This window comes from Ictidomys tridecemlineatus, chromosome 5 (assembly GCF_052094955.1).
Source record: "Ictidomys tridecemlineatus isolate mIctTri1 chromosome 5, mIctTri1.hap1, whole genome shotgun sequence".
NCBI lineage: Eukaryota > Metazoa > Chordata > Mammalia > Rodentia > Sciuridae > Ictidomys > Ictidomys tridecemlineatus.
This window is the reverse complement of record NC_135481.1, coordinates 76,164,083-76,188,124: the sequence shown is the minus strand read 5'-3', so window position 1 is coordinate 76,188,124 and position 24,042 is coordinate 76,164,083. Positions and strand designations below refer to the sequence as shown.

The 24,042-nt window shown below is 38.7% G+C and overlaps 2 protein-coding genes across 5 annotated transcripts in view; one reads left to right on the top strand and one right to left on the bottom strand.

Annotated features, from left to right (window-relative positions):
- Trappc6b (trafficking protein particle complex subunit 6B) overlaps positions 1-3,714 on the bottom strand; it is a 34,652-nt gene extending 30,938 nt beyond the window's left edge. The window contains exon 1 of one of the 4 annotated variants that reach the window (XM_040275301.2): positions 3,306-3,714. In XM_040275301.2, coding sequence (XP_040131235.2) covers positions 3,306-3,386 — 81 coding nt within the window. In that variant the 5' untranslated portion in view covers positions 3,387-3,714. The remainder of the gene's footprint in view (positions 1-3,305) is intronic. The other 3 variants (XM_021724719.3, XM_078050194.1, XM_005322705.5) reach the window with 3 other exon arrangements.
- Positions 3,715-7,157: 3,443 nt separating this feature from the next.
- Pnn (pinin, desmosome associated protein) lies at positions 7,158-15,005 on the top strand. The gene is made up of 9 exons (XM_005342950.4): positions 7,158-7,347; positions 8,015-8,086; positions 8,524-8,592; positions 9,804-9,876; positions 9,982-10,076; positions 10,213-10,288; positions 11,422-11,577; positions 11,655-11,793; positions 12,493-15,005. The coding sequence occupies exons 1-9, from the start codon at positions 7,235-7,237 to the stop codon at positions 13,911-13,913; spliced, it is 2,214 nt and encodes a 737-aa protein (XP_005343007.2). The 5' UTR covers positions 7,158-7,234; the 3' UTR covers positions 13,914-15,005.
- Positions 15,006-24,042: the final 9,037 nt, after the last annotated feature.

Sequence of the window (24,042 nt, the reverse complement as noted above, 5' to 3'; positions counted from 1 at the left end):
TTTGGTTTGTGGAGCTGGGATTGAACTCAGGGCCTCATGCATTCATAATCTGTGTTTTCACAAATCATTCTGCAGTTGGGTAGACATAGTTCAGTGACTGTACCTACAAAGAACAAGGACCTGGGTTCAATCCCCAGGACTACAAATAAATAAATAAATAAATAAATAAACAAATAAATAAATAAACAAACTAAATAATTAATTTGTCTCCACAGAACTCCTTTCACCATTTAACATACTTATTTTATTTCAATTTTATGTGCTGGGGATTGATACCAGGAGCGCTTTACCACTGAGTTACATGCCCAGTCCTTTTTAATTTTGAGACAGAGCCTTGCTGAGTTGCTGAGCCTGGCCTCAATTGTCCATGTCACCTTATCCCCACTCTGCTGCAATACAGCCCCAAGAAGGTTCGCTAGCAGGCACCAATTTTTTTTCTTTCTTTCTTTCTTCTTTTTATTTTGGTACCAGGGATTGAACTCAGGGGCACATAACAACCGAGCCACATCCCCAGCACTATTTTGTATTTTATGTAGAGACAGGATCTCACTGAATTGATTAGCACCTTATCATTGCTGAGGCTGGCTTTGAACTCAATCCTCCTGCCTCAGCCTCTGGAGCCGCTGGGATTATAGGTGTGTGCCACTGAGTCTGGCTTAGGCACCCAATTTTTAAGAAAAATTAAACCTCAGAATATTTTATCAACTTTTTAAATTCATTCACCATGACTTTGGGCATATTCAATTTTAGAGATTTAATTCCTCGTTAAACATTAAAATCTTGATTTGGAGAATGAGAACACTGGTTCTGAACTTAATGAAAGTTTACTTCACTTTCCTGAAAGATTATGAAACTTTATTTCACTTAGTTTAAATTTTTTTATAATTAAAAAATATTTTTAAAATTCTGTTATTCAGAAATGGTTTTATTCTAAAAAGATATTAAATACCATTTCTGGATCCTTTTTACTTTTTTTTAAACAAAAAAATTTCAGCACACTCAAAAGACATTAATACAATGAACCTTCATATATTCAGATTCCAATATGTAATTTAATTATCAAGATTACTATATACCTGTTTTAAAATCTTTTTTTTGTTATTTGTACTTTCGTTTTCCCCCACCATGAACATATTATGATAGAAAAAAAATATTTTTGTAATGACTCAAAACATATGAATTTCCTTTCTCTAAAAAAAAAGCAAAGCATATGTCTAATGGTTAAAGCCAGCTATACATACTATACATAAACAGCTAACATTGATGATCAAGAGGAAAATCTGTAATTTGGAAAAATACTAGAGAGATCTGAATAAGAATATAATTTACTTCATTTCCAATACTTTTCTTTAATGTCTTCCTAATGATATTTTTAAATCTGTCTTGCCCATTCTTCTTGTAGTTTACAAACTGGTAGCACCTTTTCTTAGAAGTTCCACAAGTACCTCAAAAATTAAACCTAGCCCAAGGAGGTGGTGGCACACCTGTAATTCCAGCAACTTCAGAGGATTCAAGGAAGGAGGATTTCAAGTTCCAGGCCAGCTTGGGCAATGAGACACTATCCCAAAATTTTAAAAGTAGCTCAGTAGTAAAGCAGCTTGCCTAGCATATGTAAAGCCCTGGATTCAATCTTCAGTACCATAAAGGAGGGGACATAATTTATTATTTTCACTTGCTTATCTCTTCTCTTTTATTCCCTTTCCTGGTTAATAGCATAACCATCCAGTTTCTCGAGCTAAAAACCAAGGCATAATTTTCTTTTTTTTTTTTCAGAAAAATTTAACAGTTTTATTTATAATTGTTATAAAGTTGAACTGCTGAAACCCGATCACTGAAAGTTTTTGATTTGCATTAATGCTTTGTATCCCAGCATTTATATTAAAAATTGCCACACAAATGAAAATGGAAAAACGGCTAATACCTGATTTCTGTCTCCTATTTTTCCACTAGCTTAGGTACCTTTTGACCCCTGAGGAAAAAAAAAATCTAACTTTCAGAACTATCAATAACAGGAAGCACCAAGGCATAATTTTCAATTCCCACTCCCATACTTAACCAAGGTCTACAGATTCTACCTCCTGTCTTGAAACCTCTCCTCTCTCACTCCTGTCTTAATTCAGATCTTCTTCACCTCCTGCAATCATAGATTTTCTCACTACAAAGATCTTCCTTCTCTAGCCCAAACACCAGATTATCTTCCTAAAAGGTAAATGGACAACATATTCCCTATTAGTAGCTTAATATTCCCTATTCAAAAATCCTCCAGTGAGATCACACAATGCTCTAAATTAAGTTCTCAATTCCTCTCACTTGCCACCCATTCAATCTAGCCATGCCTAGAATGGTTTTCCTACTCCACTTCTTTATCAACAGCATTGAACAAAGGGTTGCTGGGCTAGGGGTGTAGCTCTGTCACAGAGCTCTTGTCTACATGGATGAGGCCCTGAGGTTCCAGCCTCAGCACCACAAAAAAGTAGTAAGGGCTACTAACTTGAAGTTAGAGTATCTCATTCCTAAAATCCGTTACAACTTCGTGTTTCTACCTAATTGCCATTCAATGCTTAATTAATTATTCGTTAAAATCCCTATTCCTCAAGGACTATGAGGCAGAGGTGTTTATTTTCTTTATCTAGAACAGTGTCTGGCCCAGAAAGCCAGACATTAAATGTTTTCTGAAATTATCAATGAGCAAATGAGAACTCCTCCACAAGGACTGGGACATTGTTTCATTCACTATTACAAATCCCAGGCCCTAAAACCAACTCCCGAAATAATGGGGACAAAATAAACATTTTCTGAATTAACTTAAATTGTTTTCTAATTATTGGTCATATCTGAAAACTTTGCTTTGAATTCAAATCTCATTAGCCTTCTGTCCTAGAGCTGTTTGGAGTGGTTAGGGATGGGGAAAGAAGATTCTCAACTTGCGGTCAGGGCTGTTCAGAGGATCGCTCAGAAATGCTGGAAACGACAGCAAAATTAAGCAGGATGCCAAAATCAGTTCTACGGTTAACATTCCTGTAAATCCTAATAGGAACAATACTGAAAGAATAATTGTGGCCCACACGTAGTACAGACACACACAAAAATCAAATAGAAGATACAAAAGAGAAAGGGAGAAACCATCAAGTATCAAAGCAGACAGTCTACAGGTTGTAGGGTTTGGGACATGTGGAGGTGGGGACTAGTTTTGTCTATACCTAGGGAAGCGTGGGGTGATGGTGGGCCAGGGTTCAAAGGAAAGCACTCATGGGAAACAAGAGATGTCACTACAAAGGATCTCAAGGGCGTGTGGCAGCACTTACCACCTCGCCCTGCTCCGCGGACTTGTACACTCCTGACACCATCTCGTTGTGCAGAAGCAAAAACAATGCCTCGTCCGCCATTTCCTGCTTATTCTTCCAAGCTCCGGGTTTCTGCTCCGGTTTGGGCCGGTCCCAGGGTTTCAAGCTTGCGCCAGAACAACTTGATCTGCGCCTCGCTCCGTCAGGCTCGGTCCCCAGTTGCTAGGAAACCGAAGAGTGCGCCGGTTTCCTAAAGGTCGGTACTGGGGAAAGCCGGATACCTGGGAGAGCGAACCCCGCAGGGCCAAGCCCTAGGGTCTAGCGAGAAAGCCCGACCGTAGGGCAAGCCAAACCAAAACCGCAGAGACCCGATCCCGCCCCAGGACGGGGGGCAAAGAACCCACTTCCGGTCCCCTCTACCCCGGTATTTCGTCGACTCTATGGTCGCGGAGTTCCTTTGCCAGGCCCCGGGTGAATCTCCAGCACCCTAAGTGAAAAAAGGTTCCTCCCCCTTGCTAAGGCGGGGTGTTGGACCGGTAAGAGTGAAGAGTGGAGGGTAAAAGGTTTAAGGAGCTCCGAGAGCTAGTCCTAGGTTAAATCCCCAGTGCCGCGAAAAGGAAAAAGGAAACTCTGGTTGCCATCTCCGTACTAATTTGCATAAAATGCAATTTGACAAGAATGTTTTCTTGACTTCATCAACTATTCCATTTCCTGCCACATGTTCTCTAATATGAAAGGTTATAAAGAGTGAATAAATCATCAATTTTCAGTCTGCAAATTTTAGATATATTGAGAAGTTAGACCAATCCATATTGGAATAAGTCCAGGAATGCAAGATTTAAAGCCATTTTGGCTAACCGAAAGTTTACTGGTTGTGTGGTGCAAAGGAAGGGGAGGGACAAGAGGCAGTGAAGGTATAAGCAAAAGACAAGATTCTTGAACAAGAAAATATAAACTAATCAGAGGATTGAGTAAATGAGATAGTGCTAAAGAATTTGGAAAAGTTGTCCCTGAGATGGAGCTTCTAAGCATCTAAGACAGATTGAGACTTAACTCCACAGAGAGGCAAATACACATGCTACATATTACTTTTATTTATTCACTTTTGTAGTGCTGGGGATTGAGCCCAGGGCCTTACACATATAGGCAAATGATCTACCACTGAGCTACAACCTCAGCCCCCAAATTACATTTTAAATTTGGCAAACTCTGGCTTAAACATATTGCTTAGCCTGTGATTAGTTCTTTGCTTTCTAATCATAAAGTGGATTTTTCTTTCAAGCATATTCACTGCTTCTCCCAAATTTACATAAAAATTTTTTTCAAGTTGTTATCAATAACCTCCTGCCAAAGGCCAATGTCTCTGCTTGGCACCAGAATCACGAGGCACTCACAGCTTTGTAGGTTCAAACAGCAATTCTTTATTCCAGCTCTCACACCGCCTCCACACAGGTCCAGGGGCAAACTCGTTCTACCGTCTGCCCGCACAATTCACCTACTCCACAAGGCTATTTCCAAATCCCATTTTAATCTCACGAGAACTCAAAGGGAACAAGCAACAGGAACACCCTAATCCCAGCAATAATCTTCAACTTCCAACTTCCCTAAAACCCATTATCTTAAACTGGCAACGCCTTAAACTCAAGGAGCCGGTTACTTCCTCAAACCTGATCAGCTCTAAACCCGGATCCGCCTTGGTCCTTGAGCAAAGTCACCTTATTAAAGCATGCATGCAATGTCTCATCGAATGTCCTCTAAGCAGCATGGGGTACGCTTGGCAAGGAAATTTCGATGCGTCATTCCTACTTGGTAATGGCCCTCAGCAACCTCCCACATCCAGACTCTTTTCATAGGAATTTAAGTTGATGTTCCTTAATTATGTTTTTTACATGTCTTTTCTGATATTTGGGTCAGTTTATTTCACTCATCACATAAATCAAGCATAAAATTTCCTCCTAAGTTTTTTTTCCACCTAAGCTTTTGAGAACAGTAGTGTAATTTTGAAGACTATTTGCCACCATTATCTCAATGTTTTCAGCATTAAAGTTTTCCATATGTGTGAAATTAGATCCTTTATGTTCAGATAATTCTCACCATCATCAAGGAACTAAGCCCACCACAGAGGTCAAAAAATAAACAGTTAAGCAATTTATTAAGGCTGATTTCCACACAACAATAACATGAGATTTTCATAATGTTTTGAAGAAGCCAATGGCACATACCTGTAATCCCAGTGATTTGGGAGGCTGAGACAGGAGGATCCCAAGTTCAAGACCAGCCTGAGCAACATAGTGAGGGCTTAAGAAATTTAGCAAGACCCTATCTCAAAATAGAAATTAAAAGCGCAGGGGACTGCCTGGAGTTATACTCAGTGGTAGAGTGCTTGCCTCCCACATGTGTGGGGCCCTGGGTTCCATCTTCAGCACCATAAACAAAAATATTGTGCCCATCTACAACTAAAAAAAAAAAAAATTGCAGGGGATGTAACTCAGTGGTAAAGCAACCTGGGTTTAATTCCCAGTACCAAAAGGAAAAAAAAAAAAAATCTATTGGAGAACAAAGGAATTTAATATGTACTGAGGACCTACTAAATGATGAACACAGCATTGTACTGTTTATATTTCTTTAAAACAGACTGTTAAATCGCCCAGGATCCTAAAAATAGATTGTGTGGAAGCAGGAATATGAACCCCAAGTTTTTGGTTAAGTCTACAAGCATTTGCCTATGGGGGGAAAAAAATAGGACCTATTACTACACTCTCAACCCTTGGGTACTGCCTGAGGTTGTAAACCGTATTGTAATAATGACATGGCCATACTCACAATTCAATTAAGTAATTGCCATCATACCCCTAAACCAGGTCCAGCTCTACTTTTTTCTGTAACCTTTCTTGCTAACATGTCATGTAATTTATGTTTATTATCTGACTCCACACTTTTCCTCCCCACAGAGCTACTTCAGATTTTTCTTTTTGAGGTGCTGGGGATGGAACCGAGATATAGCACATCTATGCACGTGTTCTACCACTCAGCCACACCTCAGCCCCGGGAAACATTTTCTCAGCAACAATTTGTACATATATTTCTGGAGCAAAACCAGTTCCCATGTTGGCAGAACCAGAAGCTGGAGGATAGTTACTTCACAAATAGGGCTGCTCCCCCAGATCATGTATTAAACCAACAAGCTCAAGGTCAGGTGAAACGGCCTGACTCTCGCTTTTTCCCTTTAGTAGAGCCTTGCAAAGGTTCTAATCAGACTGATTCTTGACTGGCATAACCCCCAATCTCAATTTCCCAATTAATAATAACAAGCATTGTATCCAAGGTTTTAATTTCTGAGGAAGAAGGTACGTAAAGCCTTTCACAGAGCGTCCACAACAAAACTAGCCTACACAATTGTTAGCTATCACGACTAATGACTTCCTATTCGTTTTGTGCTTCGCCCACTTTAATCAAGGGAAGCGTGCGCACAACTCCTCTCTGGGCATGCGCATCAACATAATGGCCGCGCCCTTTCGTAATTAAATCATTGAGGTGAGGCAGACTAGCTTCTGCCCAGCTCAGTATAATTTTGTGGTTAAAACAATTTAAGGCACGTCACAACGCAAGCTAAAAGTGATAGAAAGCTCCGCGCCCTCCTTGCCAGAACTGCGGCACCCGCGTCCTGGAAAAATCAGGGCCTCTCAAGCCCGCCCCGGCTCTGCGCTAGAAGCCGAGCCGAGCCACCCGCAGCTAACTGGGGAGGGAGCAGACCGCCTTGCCGACTTTTCATTGGCCCAGGGTCACAAAGGCTGGAAGCTTCTCCCCCTTCCGGTTTCTGAGTGGTTGAGGCTAAAAAACAACGCCTATTATTATTGGCTGAACCCGGCTGTCAGTCGTTTCGCGTCTCGCGGCGCGGCACGGCTCGGCGCGGCCTATAGAGCAGCGTCGAAGCCTGCTGCAGGGAGAAGATGGCGGTCGCAGTGAGAACTTTGCAGGAACAGCTAGAAAAGGCCAAAGAGAGCCTAAAGAATGTGGATGAGAATATTCGCAAGCTCACCGGGAGAGATCCGAATGACGTGAGGTAAGGGCCGAACGGGAGCTACGAGCTCGAAGAGGCATCTCAAGTCTATGTGAATTGGGGACGGAGAGGTCGGCCCTCTCTGAGAGGGCTGGAACATCCAGGCCTGTTCCCCGGGCGGCGGTAGAACCCCGTCCTCGGCGGGGTGGGGAACCTCCCGGCTCCCACTGTAGAGCGCTGGGCCTAGGTACTTGCGGAAGGAGAGGGAGGCCTGGTAGCGCTAGGATGGCCTCCCGACCTGTGAGGAGGCCCGGACTGCCGATTCCCGCCCTCGGCGCTGCAGGCCCGGAACTACAGCACAAAGCCCATTCACGCTGCCGCGGCCACTCGGCCCGGCCTGGCCCGGAGACCCACCTGGGCCACACTCGGCTATTTCGCACACAGGCTGTGGACCAGGTGCCACTTTCTTGGGGATGGCGGGCTAGGGCCCGACTCAGGTTTCTTAATGTGTGGTGGCATCGAGTCAGTGTAAATTCTGAGATAGCGGTCTTGGAAAAAGAAGGAAATTTAATGAAATTATATTTCCCGACCTGCTTTAAAATACATAGATATTAAACCGTCATTTTAGAACGATTGTTATTTTTTTTCCCTGTGATGTACTACATCTGTGAAAGTGCCCTAGATGTGTCTACATATGATTTTTTTTTAATTGATTGTAAATCTTTTGTAGGCCCATCCAAGCCAGATTGCTGGCCCTTTCTGGTCCTGGTGGAGGTAGAGGACGTGGTAGTTTATTGCTGAGGTAAGATTTCCTTAAGACTTAAACTCGTACTGTAACTGTTGGTACTTCCTATGTTAATGTATTTGAACCAAATTCATGCAAATATTAGAATAACAGTGTTTGTGTTATCTTTATTTTGTTTAATGCTGTGATATGCTAGTTTTCTGTGTAGTTATCCTGCATATTCATTTGTGTGTGCACTAGGGATTAAAGAGTATATTTACTGTTATATATAAACTTAATTGTACTTTTTAAAGTAATATAAAACTCTTTTGGAGGGGTGGATGTTGCCTATTGCATGCACTAAGGGGGGCTTTTTGGAGTGAATGCTTATTTAAGGCTACTTCAGTGGGAAGACTTTGTTTTTTCTTTAATTCAACCAGATTTTCTTGCAAGTGGAAATACCAGTTCTGTCTTTGTATTTCAAGTGCTTTTATATTGGACATTTTTAATTGCAGGCGTGGATTCTCAGATAGTGGAGGAGGACCCCCAGCCAAACAGAGAGACCTTGAAGGGGCAGTCAGTAGGTATGTTTAAAAAAAAATAAAAGGTTACTCTGTGGGGAGGGAACATGCCTGTAATCTCAGAAGCTAGGGAGCTAACATAGAAGGATGGAAAGTTCAAGGCCAGTCTGGGCAATTTAGTGAGACCATGTATCGAAATGAAAAAGGCTGGTGATGTTAATTCAGTGGTATAGTATCCCTAGTTTCAGTCTCCAATACTGAGAAAATAAATACATAAAAATTGAACGAATGTAGCTCAGTGGTAGAGCACCCCAGGTTTAAGCCTTAGTACCACCTTTTATAAAATTCTTGAAAACATTCTTATATGCTCTCCTTTCTGAAGTGGTACACAAATATAAACATTTAATAGACATTATTGAATTGAATTGTATTAGGATTAGTAGTATACCACTTCCCACTGAGGATCTTTAGTATTTGTTCAAACCAAGACAGCCAGCAATCTTCAAAACTCAGATATTCAGGGCTGGGGATATAGCTCAGTTGATAGAGTGCTTACCTCAAATGCAAAAGTGCTGGGTTTGATCCCCAGCCCTACAAAAGAAAGAAACAGTTATTCAGGAATCGGTGGCACATGCCTATAATCCTAGCATTTTTTGAGGCTAAGGCAGTAGGATCATGAGTTCAGGGCCAGCCTCAACAACTTGGCCAGGCCCTTGTCAACTCAGTGGACCATGTCTCTATAAGGGCTGGGGATGTGGCTCAGAGGTAAAGCAACCCTGGGTTCAATACCTGATACCAATAAATTAATAAATATACACTCAATGATAACTCAAGTTTTATTAAAAAAAAAAAAAAAGATGAGGGGCTGGGGATGTGGCTCAAGTGGTAGCGCGCTCTCCTGGCATGTGTGCAGCCCGGGTTCGATCCTCAGCACCACATACAGACAAAGATGTTGTGTCCGCCAAATACTAAAAAATAAATATTAAAATTCTCTCTCTCTCTCTCTCTCTCTCTCTCTCTCTCTCTCTCTCTCTCTCTCTCTCACTCTTTCTTAAAAAAAAAAAAAAAAAAGATGATGTCACAGAATATCCAAGATTGGTTGGAACATTAGTGGCTATACTTTATTTTTCACTGCTAGAGGAAAGAGTAAAATGGGATAGAGACTGGTAGAATGAGGCTTCTGGAGATGAGTCCTAGAAAAAGTAGGCATTTGCCATTAGTATGCACTTATCTCAAATTCTACAGTGGTCATTTAAATGATATTTTTTGTGCAGGCTGGGCGGGGAGCGACGGACAAGAAGAGAATCACGCCAAGAAAGTGACCCAGAGGATGATGATGTTAAAAAGGTACTGAGATTAAAAGAACATGTTAGAGAATTAATATAGTACTTTCACTTTACTGCTAGTTAAATTTCTGAGATTTTGTGTTTGTTTTTTTTTTTCTTTTTGCAGCCAGCGCTGCAGTCTTCAGTTGTAGCTACCTCCAAAGAACGCACACGTCGAGACCTTATCCAGGATCAAAATATGGATGAAAAGGGAAAGCAAAGGTATCTGTAGAATGCTTCTAGTGGGCAAATCTGTCACATAAATTATTGGATTTATCAAATGCCCATGGTTTCTCTCGGAAAATGGCAAGTTTAATGAAATGAATCCTATTGAATTTTTTTTTTTTCTGCTTTTTAGGAACAGACGAATATTTGGCTTGTTGATGGGCACCCTTCAGAAATTTAAACAAGAGTCTACTGTTGCTACTGAAAGGGTATTTATGCAATATTTTCTTTGCTTTGTTTATTTCAGTTACCAGAGTATTCATGTTTAAAAAAGAAAGAAAAAGCTTAAAAGCTCTTTAGACTTAATTTCAAGCCTAAAATAAAGTAAGAATTCAAAGATTGTTGTATTTTCAGCTGGTGACAGGAGTGGGAGTTGCTGTATATTGAATGAACTTCTATTTTTGGTACAAAGACCATGACCTGTAAATCTTGAGAACTGGATTCTAATCTAAGCTCTTTAACAATCTCATTGTGTAGTTAGACAAATCCCTTCATTTCTCTAGGTCTCAGTACTTTCTTTGAAACAAAACTAGTTGATTTTGCAACTAGTCCAGTGATCATAATTTTTAAGACGCACACACACATCTATCCTTCACAGTTTATTTAACTGTCACCTTTCTAGAATTTTTCTTTTGTTAAAACTACAAAATTGTGTCTGGAGTTTATTCTCAGGTTATTGCTTCTAAAAGAGAACTACTACAGTTGAAAGGGAGTTAGCAATTCAATTATGGGTGATTCATAAATTATTTTAGTTTTTACATGTTAATTTTGAGACAGTAAAAAGCTTAAAAGCATGTTCATGTTTGAAGAATAAGTTGATAGGTTTTTGAAGCAGGCAGAGAGGAAAACACTACTTTGTTGGTTAGGACTCCTGTCACATTGTTTGATTTGGAGAAAAGAACAAATGAAAATAACTTGGAAGGGTAGCACCATTCTTTTTGGGTTAAGTTATTTATTTATTTAGTTAGTTGTAGATGGACACAATATATTTATTTCTATGTGGTGATGTGGTGCTGAGGATCAAACCCAGTGCCTCACACATGAGGCAAGTGCTCTACCACTGAGCTACAGCCGCAGCCCTGTAGGTTAACTTAAGAAAGAACCTTACTTAAACTTTATGATTGAATGGAACATTGGTCATTTTATGGCTAATGGCTTCTAAATGCTCAGTTCTGGTATCCTAAGTTGAAAAAAAGAAACATGCAGAAAAGTTTCTGTAGTAAAATTGTAATGTTTCATGTAATCCGGATGTATATTTTTTTCTGTAATTAAACTAAAGTCAAGTACTTCTTGATTTGATTTTATCTGAACATAAATATTAAAGCAATTTACTTATTTTTAGCAAAAGAGACGCCAGGAAATTGAACAAAAACTTGAAGTTCAGGCAGAAGAAGAGAGAAAGCAAGTTGAAAACGAGAGGAGAGAACTATTTGAAGAGAGACGTGCTAAACAGACAGAATTGCGGCTTTTGGAACAGAAGGTTGAGCTTGCGCAGCTGGTGAGTAATGTTTCAGAATCCTAGGATTGGTAATCTCTTCTGTTTACAAAAGCACTGACCTTTTACCTCTTCTTTAGCAAGAAGAGTGGAATGAACATAATGCCAAGATAATTAAATACATAAGAACTAAGACAAAGCCCCATTTATTCTATATTCCTGGAAGAATGTGTCCAGCTACCCAAAAACTAATAGAAGAATCACAGAGAAAAATGAATGGTAAGTACATGAGAAAGCCTGTTTTGAAATTTTCTTAATGAATAAGATAATACGTTCACACAGAAATATTTGTTTCCTAAAATAATCATGATTGAATAGTCTAGTTTTGGGGATAGTTTTGTTTTTTAAGATTTTCTGAGATGCCAGTGAAGTTGGACTGAAGGAGTGTTTCGTGATGGATTTCACCTGAGACTCATTTTGTAGGCAGTGATTATGCATGTGTATTTCTGAAATTATTTGTATAAGATAACTTTTTGCTTGATAGTCTTGGTAGCCATATAAAAATGCTAATGAGACAAAGTTCATAGAAGGATGTACATATGGAGGTATAAACATTATGATTTATTTTTCCTTGGGATCAGAAAAATTAATGCATGATTATACTAACTATAAAACTGGTTGTGCTTTAAGGAAGTTTTGTTAAGTTTTGTCTAGCATAAAGTTAAATAGCAAGAGTGACCTTTCTCATCAGGTGTGGTCCAGTTTTGCCTACTATAGTTTTTTAGTGTATAAGTTTCTAGTAGGTCTTTCTTGCGTTATGTCAGTTTGTAATTATTTATTTGCCATAATCAATATTTTGTCATTATCTCTTTACAAAAAGACATTTAGAAGAAGCTGACAGTCTGTGACCAGATATAAAGTTGTGACTGAATTTTCTCGATTATAGTAAATTTTACACGTGTAAATTTGTATTTTTAGCTTTATTTGAAGGTAGACGCATCGAATTTGCAGAACAAATAAATAAAATGGAGGCTAGGCCTAGAAGACAATCAATGAAGGAAAAAGAGCATCAGGTGGTGCGTAATGAAGAACAGAAGGCGGAACAAGAAGAGGGTAAGGTGGCTCAGCGAGAGGAAGAGTTGGAGGAGACAGGTAATCAGCACAATGATGTAGAAATAGAGGAAGCAGGAGAGGAAGAGGAAAAGGAAGTAGGTATAGTTCATAGCGATGCAGAAAAAGAACAGGAGGAAGAGGAACAAAAACAGGAAATGGAGGTTAAGATGGAGGAGGAAACTGAGGTAAGGGAAAGTGAGAAACAGCAAGATAGTCAGCCTGAAGAAGTTATGGATGTGCTAGAGATGGTTGAAAATGTCAAAAATGTAATTACTGAGCAGGAAGTAATGGAAACTAATCAAGTTGAAAGTATAGAGCCTTCAGAAAATGAAACTAGCAAAGAATTGGAGCCAGAGATGGAATTTGACGTTGAGCCAGATAAAGAATGTAAATCTCTCTCTCCTGGAAAAGAAAATGTTAGTGCTCTAGAAATGGAAAAGGAATCTGAGGAAAAAGAAGAAAAAGATTCTGAGCCCCTGTCTGAGCCTATGGCTCAACTTCAAACCCAGCCCCAACCTCAATCCCAACCCCAATCCCAGCCCCAGCCCCAGCCCCAGTCCCAGCCTCAACCTCAACCCCAGCCCCAAACCCAACCTCAGTCCCAGCCAGTACTTCAACCCCAGCCTCTCTCTCAGCCTGAGACTTTGCCATTAGCTGTTTTACAGCCACCACCTCAGGTTATTCAGGAGCAAGGGAATTTACTACCTGAGCGGAAGGAGTTTCCTTTAGAGACTGTCAAACTTCCTGAGGTGCCAGTAGAGCCAATCTTGACGGCACATTCAGAAAGCAAAAGCAAAACCAAAACTAGAAGCAGAAGTAGAGGTCGAGCTAGAAATAAAACAAGCAAGAGCAGAAGTCGAAGCAGCAGCAGTAGTAGTACTAGTAGCAGTTCAACCAGCAGCAGCAGTGGGAGCAGTTCCAGCAGTGGCAGTAGTAGTAGTCGAAGCAGTTCCAGTAGTAGCTCCAGTACAAGTGGTAGCAGCAGCAGAGATAGTAGCAGCAGCACTACTAGTAGTAGTGAGAGTAGAAGTCGGAGTAGGGGCCGAGGGCATAATAGAGATAGAAAGCACAGAAGGAGCGTGGATCGGAAGCGAAGGGATACTTCAGGGCTAGAGAGAAGTCACAAATCTTCAAAAGGTGGTAGTAGTAGAGATACAAAAGGATCAAAGGATAAGAATTCCCGGTCCGACAGAAAGAGGTCTATATCAGAGAGTAGTCGATCAGGCAAAAGATCTTCAAGAAGTGAAAGAGACCGAAAATCAGACAGGAAAGACAAAAGGCGTTAATGGAAGAAGCCAGGCTTTCTTAGCCTATTCTTTGCAGCAGAAGATTTCTTGATGAGTAAAAGGATTACCTTTCCTTGTAAGGAGGATGCTGCCTTAAACATTGCATGTTGTAAAAAATCTTTTTGGAAAATACAGACTGTTTGTTTACCAGACATTCTTGTACTTTTTGCATAATTTTGTAAGAGTTATTTATCAAAATTATGTGAGGTTCCAAAATATGTAAAATAATAATAATAAAAAAAGATTAACATCCCTTGTCATCTTTTTTAAATATCCTATACTCTTCAGTAAGAATCTGTATATTTTAATAGGTAAATCTTTAAGTCTGTTCCCTTCTAATTCTGTATCATACATTGCTTTTGTAGAAATAAATGTGCATTTCTTTCATTATTTTTGGGATGTCCTTGTTGACACTTGTATAATAAATATCCTCTTGGTGTCATTTTCAGCTTTTATAACTAGATATTGAACATAATTAGAATGTTTTTGAAGGTTTCATCATTTTATTTACCTTAGACAATTATTTTGAGTTCTCAGAGTCAGATCTTTGCAGCTTTGATGGGGAATAGTTCTCTCTAAAATCATTTACTGTTTTCTAATCTCCCTTGTTTTAATCTAAGCATTGTCCTGTTTCTCATTTTTAAACCATATAGTTGGTAGCTAACTTAAAAACAGTATGATTTGGTTGTCATTTTCCTGATTATGGGAGCATCATTCTTTTGTCTTCATGGTTACTTGTGTGATAACAGCATATACAATCTGTTAAAAATAATGACTTCTTTCTAGGGGAGGGAGGTAGAAGTATCTTCTAAACTTGGATTTTGAGTTTGTGGTCTTGTCTTAACTTTTGTGTTGGCTCTAACTGAAACATGCCAATATGTGTTTTCAAGAATTTTTGTTTAAGGGTGTTGTATGAAAGTTTACAAAATGAAGGAAGTTCATCTAGACTTGAATATGTAAGCAAGTTAGCACACAAGTGTACCGAGTGATTATTAACTTTGTTGTTTTATAAATTTGTATGAACTTGAGTATCTGTTGCCCATTACTATACATGTGCAAATAAATGTGGCTTAGACTTGTGTGACTGCTTAAGACTAGTACTTGTATTAACTTCTTGATGCTTTATAAGAAAGTAAATTGCAAATGACCTTTTTTTTTAGTTAATTTAACAGCTTTAGGCTTGACTTTGAATATTAAATATGCCTTCTCTTGACAAGTAAAATGGTTATAGTGAAAATGTGAACAAGCATTTCCAGTTAGCTTTTGTGTCAATACAGCTCACTTATGTAAGTGTAATCAAACATGTTAAAAATAACTCTTAAGATGCTCTTTTCTTGGAATGATTATTAAAAACAGTACGTGGCCAGAACTCAAATTGCAGAACCATCTACATCCCTGATTCAGTTTTCACCAAGAGTAAGCTTCATGTATAGCTTGTAGTACTCTGTAGCAAATTGTTATTTCCTATGTGCCACAAGAGGGAACAGGTTGGTGAATGATGAAATGAATGGGATGGCTGTAAATTTAACTTGGTTGAGGGGGGAGAACCTTATTTGACTCTTCCTAGGTGTAAAGATCCTTTGTACAGGATTTCAGGGTATAAAGTCTAGTATTATAGGGCTCGCATAGCATGAGGCTTTGGATTCAGTCCTCCATATCACCAAAATAAGTGTGAAGTGAGTAATTGTTCACTTACTCTTTGTGTGTGGTGCTGGGGACCCAGCACCTTGCTCATTCATGCTAAATATACACACTACTACCATTGAGCTATATACTCTGGGCTTCCTTTTTGTTTGTTTATTTTGCTTTTTTGGTACCAGGGATTGAAGCCAGAAGTGCTTAACCACTGAGCCACATCCCTAGCCCTTTATTTTTTTATTTAGAGACACCAAGTTGCTAAGGCTGCCACTTATTCATCTGGAAAATGTGAGCATTTGTACTTCAAGTGAAATTGTTGGGGTTGGTAGTTTAATATGTGGGGAAAAGGGCAGTTATTTTTAATTACTGCAGTCAAGCTCTAATTGTATATAGGAAGAATTTTAACTATTTTTAACTAACATTTAACTGGTAAGCATTTTTAAATTGCAAGGTTTAATTTTTTAAATTCTAAGATGTTTCCAATTAATGCTTTATCCTTAGCAATTAAGTTTTATGGAACTCACATTCAGAGAACCAGGAATTATTTATTCAGATAAAAAGAATGTAAAAGTAATCACAATTTTCTTGGGGGAAAATCACAAGAGAGGGCCTCCTACTACGTATCACAAGTTAGTGTTTATGGAAAGTTTAGAAGCCAAAAGGGTAGGGCTACTAAGAACTGAAGTATGGAGCTCTGTTAATTAGCAAAGACATCTGAGGGGCTGTTTAAGGACACATACTTATTCTAATTCCAAGTTTTGGATAACCATTGAAATTAATATTCAATGAAATTGAATATTAATATTCCAATCTAGAGTACTACAATCTGTAGAACTCTGGAAAGTATTCAGGTAATTTAGGCTAAGTAAAACCCACTGAAGCAATGTCAAAATAAATTTAGAAGTAGTGACATGGCCCAGTGCTGTTAGAAAAAAGGACTAAGGTATTTTTTGAAGCTAAAGCACTTAAACATGAGGGCTTTTTTGTTTTGTTTTACTTTGTGAATTCAGACTGATGAAATCTTTGGCTATTTTTCCTTTTTGAAATGCTACCAAAACAATACAGAAAACATGTTAGACATCTACTTGGTTGATCTCCCCATCACATGTCAGTGGGAGGGGGCTGGGATTGTGGCTCAATGATAGAGCGCTTGCCTAGCATGTGTGAGGCACTGGGTTCCATTCTCAGCACCACATATAAAAAAATAAAGATCCACTGACTATTAGATAAAAATGTCAGAGAGCCTGAAAGTTGGTAAAAATATACCTAAGGTATCTGAGGATTTTTTAAATGCACTTTTAAAAGCAGAAATGGCTACAACTGCTTCCCCTTGATGACTTCCCTATTAATAATAAATTGTTATTTTCTTATATTTAACACTACTTTGTTCAGTTATACTTTATTGTCTGTAGAATGCAGACTCCATAGTAACAGGGATGCCTGCCACTAGAGCTTTCTTTGATGTACTTAGAATAGGACTTCCTGTGTAACAGACATTCAGTGTTATCACGACTTAATTTATGACAGGTCCTTGACATTTTTATTCCAAATTATGGAGACAACATTTTGACTTTTTTTTATTTAATGCTATGTAACTAAAGGGTGTCAAGAGTGCTGTTTGTTAAATAAGCTCAATGGCATAGCCATGCAGTGTGCCCTGGGTTTGATCCCCAGCACCATGCCAGAAAACACACACATACCTAGTAAAATATATCTGTGAAGGAACGTGGGTGGATACAGATGAAAATCAGAGGTTCTGTCAAATTACTAGGATAGACCCTATCTCTCTTTAAGAATCCATGTTGTGAGCTAGATGTGGTGGCACATGCAGCCTCAGCAGATTAGTGAGGTACTAGGCAACCCAGCAAGACCCTGTCTCTAAAATGAAAAAAGGGCTGGGGGTGTTGCTCAGTGGGTTAAATTTCCTGTACCAAAAAAAAGAATCCATGTTGTCTTAGGGCACCAGCATTTCCTCTTTAGATGTATAGGCTTTACTGTGCTAGATGGGAAGAAAATCTTAAGTAATCAAGATTGTAAAATGAAAGTTAAAAAAAAAAAACTTGTGTTTTCTAATTCAAGTTATGTGAACATGATTGCATTTGATACCATCAGAGTCCCCCCTTTCCTTCCTTCCTTCCTCCCTCCCTCCCTCCCTCCCTCCCTCCCTCCCTCCCTCTCTCTCTCTCTCTCTCTCTCTCTCTCTCTCTCTCTCTCTCTCTCTCTCTCTCTCACGGGTACTCCACCACTGAGCCACATCCCCAATCCGATTTTGTATTTTATTTAGAGACAGAGTCTCACTAAATTGCTTACTTCACTGTTGCTAAGCCTGGCTTTGAAATTTCATTCCTCCTGTCTCAGCCTCCCAAGCCACTGGGATTATAGGTACGTGCCACCGTACCAGCTCCAAAGGGATTTTTTCTGGGTCTCATTTTATTCCTATTTGAGATGTGATATTTGAGTTATTATCTATCTCAGCAAAAACTTTTTTGCCTCTAACCTGACAAGAAAAACCTTGGTACCTCATAATTTTAAGATGACTTTCTTTTTACATTCTACCTAGGAATTATGAATGTTTTTAGTGGAATGATCTAACTTCTACATCATTGGAAATAGAGTTCAGTATATTTCAACAAATATTAAAAACTTACTGTACACTGGGCATGGTAGTGTATGCCTGTAATCGCAGCAGTTTGGAAGCCTAAGGGTGGAGGATCTCGAGTTTGAGATCAGCCTCAGCAATTGAGTGAAGACCCCTGTCTCAAAAAGAGCTGGGGATGTGGCTCAGGGGGTAAGTGCCCCTGTATTCAATTCCTGGTAAGAAGAAAAAAAAGTTAAATTTCTGCTCTCATGGAGCTTACATTCCTTTTCTCTTTCTCTTTTTTTCTTTTTTTCCTGGTGGTACTAAGGATTGAACCCAGAACCTAAAGCATGCTAGGTTAGTAGGTAAGCACTTTATCACTGAGAGACATCCTATTTTTTTTCCTTCACTCAGAATCTCACTAAATTGCCCAAGCTGGCCTGGATTTTGCAAGGCGATTCTGTTATCCTTCAAGTAACTGGGATCAGAATTATAGATGCGCACTACCATTCTGGCTCATTCTTAATCATTATTCCTTCAGATATTGCTTCTAATTTTCTTTTTCCTTCTTGGATTCAGTTTAGACACATGTTAAAGCTGAAAAGCTCAATCTTGCCTCAGTGTTTTTCTTTCTCTCTTTTTTTTTTTTTTTGGCAAGGGGAGTCAGGTTACTTGGGGTTGGACCTAGGAGCTCTTTACCTTTTTTTTGGGGGGGGGGGTACCAAGGATTGAACACAGAGGCACTTAACCACTGAACCACATCCCTTTTTATTTTTTTTATTTATTTTTCAAATATTTTTTTCATTGTAGTTGGACACAATACCTTTATTTTACTTATTTTTTATGTGGTGCTGAGGATTGAACCCAGCGCCTTTCACGTGCTAGGCGAGCACTCTATACCTTTTTTTATTTTGAGACAGGGTCTTAAGTAAGTTGCTTAGGGCCTCACTAAGTTGCTAAGACTGGCTTTGAATTTGCGATCCTCCTGCCTCAGCCTCCTGAACTGAGGCCCAACCCTTCTTTTTTTAAAATTTTAGATGGGGTCTTGCTAAGTTGCTGAGGCTGACCTTAAACTCATGATCCTCCTACCTCAGCCTCCCAAGTCCCTGAGACTACAGGTGTATGCCACCACACCCAACTTCTTCAGTATCTTTGAATTTATCACATCTATTTCTTCATCCTGAATTCTGAGTAATTTCTTTTGATAAATCTCTGGTTTGTTAATTCATGTCATTCATGTCCCCCAACTTTATATTTTATATTTATATACTTAAATATACCATATACCACAACAATTTTTTTTTTTTTAGAATTGTTTTTTAATATTTATTTTTATTTTTCGGTGGACACAACATCTTTGTATATGGTGCTGAGGATCGAACCCGGGCCACACGCATGCCAGGCGAGCGCACTACAGGTGGAGCCACAACCCCAGCCCCCACAACACAATTTTAACAGAAATAGAATTATACAATCTTTGCAGTATTCCCTGTACTAAATAAAATACAGGGGCTGGGGATGTGGCTCAAGCGGTAGTGCGCTCGCCTGGCATGTATGCGGCCCGGGTTCGAGCCTCAGCACCACATATAAAGATGTTGTGTCCGCCAAAAACTGAAAAATAAACATTAAAATTCTCTCTCTCTCTCTCTCTCTCTCTCTCCCCCCTCTCTATTTTTAAAAATAAAATACATCTTTGCATAACAACTATTTCTTGCACTCACTCTTCCTCTCTCTCCTGTTTGCTAATGTTTGAGCTTAAACCCAGGACTTCATACATGGCAGGCAAGTGTTCTACCACTGTGTTCAATCCTCATCCCCATATTCCTATTTTTTTAAAAATATTTTAGTTGCAGGTGAACACAATACCTTTATTTTGTTTTTATGTGGTGTTGAGGATCAAACCCAGTGCCTCACATGCACTAGGCAAGTGCTCCACCACTGAGCCACAACTCCAGTCTGTATCCCTAATATTTTTAAGAGCTATAGCAAGCTGCAGGAGTGCACACACGTTATCCTAATGGCTCAAGAGGCTGAGGCAGGAGGATCACAAGTTCAAAACCAGCCTCAGTAATTTAACAAGACCCTAAGCAACTTAGTGAAATCCTAACAATATAAAATAAAAAGGGCTAGAGATGTGGCTCAGTGGTAAAGTGCCCCTGAGTTAGATCCCTAGTACCAAAAATGAATAACAATTAGGGATGTGGCTGAGTGGTTAAGTGTCCCTGGGTTTGATTCTTGGTACCAAAATAAAATTTAAAAAAAAAAAAAAAAGGAAACTGCAGAATTTTGTACTGTACGAGTGATAATAGTCTGAAATCTTTTTTCCCCCAATCCTTCATTAGATCTAAGTGCTAGGTAGGGAAATGCAATCCATGTAGACACATTCTCAGTGTCTGGCAGCTAGAGATGGTCACGTTCAACCTCTCCTCCACTTTTCTTCCCCTTTACCATACACTGTAGCATGTTTGGTAGCAGTAAGCATGGACTACACTGGAGAAAAGTAGAGCAAAACAGTGTAAGGAATCTAGATGATCTTGAGGTGTAGCCCCTTGGACCTCCTATCCTGATTGCAAATTTGTATGAAAAATACATTTTCAGTCTTGTTTAAGACTATTTGATGTCTATTTAAGCAAATGAGTTATTTGTCTCTAACAATAAAGATTGACTTCTAAATTGTTTGTAATCTTTCATTATTATAAGTAATGCTGTGTAAAATTATCTACCTAGGGTAGGTTCATATGCATAAAATTGATGAAACCATAAGACATGTGAAACATTTTGGAAAAGCATACAATTTATACTCCTACCATCTGCAGAGGAGATTGCTTTCCTCTCTAAATTCTTCCCAACACTGGTTTTGTCAAATTTATTTATTTATTTTGGTACTGAGGATTGAACCCAGGGACACTCAACCACTCAGCCACATCCCCAGCCCTTTTTATTAGTCTTTAATTTTGTCCATTTTAAATTACTTTTTTAAAAATATTGTTTTGAGTTCCTTATATATGTTGGATGTTGATGAACCCCTTATCAAATATTTTCTCCCATTTCATAGATTATCTCTTCACACTGTTCCTTGTTTCCTTTACTGGACAAAAACTTTTTAGTTTAATAAAATCTCGTTTGTCGATTTGGGGATTTGTTGTACTTCTAGGGTCATATCCAGGAAATCTTTACCTAAAAGAGTGTCCTAAATAGTTTTTCCTATTTTCTTCTAGTAGTTTAATACTTTTGGGTCATTCATTCATTCATTCATTCATTCATTCATTCATTCATTTATTTATTTATTTATTTATTTATTTTAAAGAGAGAGTGGGAGAGGAGAGAGAGTGAGAGAGAATTTTTAATATTTATTTTTTAGTTCTCGGCGGACACAACATCCTTGTTGGTATGTGGTGCTGAGGATCGAACCCGGGCCGCACGCATGCCAGGCGAGCGCGCCACCGCTTGAGCCACATCCCCAGCCCTGGGTCCTTTATTTAAATTTGTGATCCATTTTGAGTTGATTTTTGTAAATGGTAAGAGATGAGTCTAGTTTCATTCTGCATATGAATATCCAGTTTTCCCATAACCATTTATTGACGAGAATGTCCTTTCTCCAATGTATGTTCTTGGTGGTTAACTCTAGATACGTGTATTTATTTCCATTGTGTGTGTTTTTTGTTTTGTTTTGTATTCAGGATTGAGCCCATGGGTGCTTTACCACTGAGCTATATTCCCAGTCTTTTTTAATTGTTTATTTTGAGAGAGGGTCTCACTAGGTTGCTGAGGGTCCCACAAGTTGCTTAGGATGACCTTGAATTGTAATCTACCTATTTCAGTCTGCCAAATCACTTGGATTATAGGCATGTGCCACTGTGTCCAGCTCTATCTATTTATTTTTAATGAAAACTTTAGAGTGACTTCTCAAGTACCAAAAAGTGATAATTTTGGCTGTGATTGAATTGACTTTTTTTTTTCATACTGGGAATTGAATCCAGGGGTGCTCAACAACTGAACCACATCTTCAGCCTTTTTTTTTTTTTTTACATAAAATATTTTTATTATTCAGAGAGAAAAAGGAAATAGCTCCTTAATTAGACAATTCACTAACATAACTACAGTTTTTAGAGCAGTTTAAAATGTACAAGATTTGTGGATTTTTTCCATCTGTAGGTATTTCTTCTAGAGTCATAGGAAGATGCTGTCACCTTTGTATTGAAGCCTTACTTATGGCCTTACATTAAATCAAAATGTCATTTTAAAAAGAAATAGCTTGTTTTCATAGTAGTATCTTGCTTTCATAAATGTACCTGCTGTGAAAAAGAAGGAAAGGTGTGTGCGTTGTCAGAGTCCGCATAACTGGAGATGGTAGAGCCTGGTTCTCTTGTTCTTTTTTTTTTTTTTTTTTATGTTGGTCGTTCAAAACATTACATAGTTCTTAATACATCATATTTCACAGTTTGATTCAAGCGGGTTATGAACTCCCAACTTTACCCCGTATACAGATTGCTGTATCCCATCAGTTACCCTTCCATTAATTGACATATTGCCTTTCTAGTGTCTGATGTATTCTGCTGTCTGTCCTGTTCTCTACTATCCCCCCTCCCCTCCCCTCCCCTTTTCTCTCTCTACCCCTTCTACTATAAATCATTTCTTCCATTTATATTATCTTGTCTTACCCCTCCTTTCCTCTTATATATCATTTTGTATAACCCTGAGGATCGCCTTCCATTTCCATGCGATTTCCCTTCTCACTCCCTTTCCCTCCCACCTTTCATCCCTGTTTAATGTAAATCTTCTTCTCAAGCTCTTCGTCCCTACCCTGTCCTTGTTTACTCCCCTTATATCAAAGGGGTCATTTGGTATTTGTTTTTTAAAGATTGACTAGCTTCACTTAGCATAATCTGCTCTAATGCCATCCATTTCCCTCCAAATTCTATGATTTTGTCATTTTTTAATGCAGAGTAATACTCCATTGTCTTCAGCCTTTTTTTAAAAAAATATTTATTTTTTAGTTTTAGGTAGACAAAAATATCTTTATTTAGTTTATTTTTTTATGTGGTGCTGAGAATCGAACCCAGGGCCTCACGCATGCTAGGCAAGCATGCTACCACTTGAACGACATCCCCAGGCCCTCTTCAGCCTTTTTTTTTTTTTTTTTTTAATTTATTTACTAGATCTAGAAGTTTTCTGGTGGAACTTTTTTTTTCTTTTTTTTTTTTTTTAAAGAGAGAGTGAGAGAGGAGAGAGAGAGAGGAGAGAGAGAGAATTTTTAATATTTATTTTTTAGTTCTCGGCGGACACAACATCTTTGTTGGTATGTGGTGCTAAGGATCAAACCTGGCCATACGCATGACAGGTGAGTGCGCTACTGCTTGAGCCACATCCCCAGCCCTCTTCAGCCTTTTTAAATATTTTATTTAGAGACAGTATCTCACTAAGTTGCTTAGGGCCTTGCTATGTTGCTGAGGCTGACCTTGAACTCATGATCCTCCTGCCTCAGCCTCCAGAGCCACTGGATTACAGGCATGCCTCAACCTCCTGAGGCACTGGGATTACAGGCATGCACCACTGCTCCTTTCTTTGACTTTTAAATTATCAACATCTTTGGAATATTGTATCTATCCAAACAAATAAGTATAATTCTCCATGTTTTCTATTGTTTTATATTACTTAGTTTAAAATGGAATGGTTTTCTTCATCCAGATTCTACATGTTTGTAAGTTTTCCCAAATGTTTGTTTGCATGTGTTTGCTATTATGAGTATAATTTTTTTTCTACTTATGTTGGATTTACAGAAAAAACCATTATCATTTTAAACTACAATTTATATATTCAATAGAAAACATGGAGAATTATACATATTTGTTTGGAAGATACAATATTCCAAAGATGTTGATAATTTAAAGCAATGTGGTGTCATGCCTGTAA

Bases quoted from the DNA above. Each gene is read 5' to 3' on its own strand.
- Pnn (XM_005342950.4), top strand. From the start codon at position 7,235: ATGGCGGTCGCAGTGAGAACTTTGCAGGAACAGCTAGAAAAGGCCAAA. The intron at 9,877-9,981 runs GTACTGAGATTA...TTCTTTTTGCAG, and splicing joins AGGATGATGATGTTAAAAAG to CCAGCGCTGCAGTCTTCAGT. The intron at 11,578-11,654 runs GTGAGTAATGTT...CCTCTTCTTTAG, and splicing joins AGGTTGAGCTTGCGCAGCTG to CAAGAAGAGTGGAATGAACA.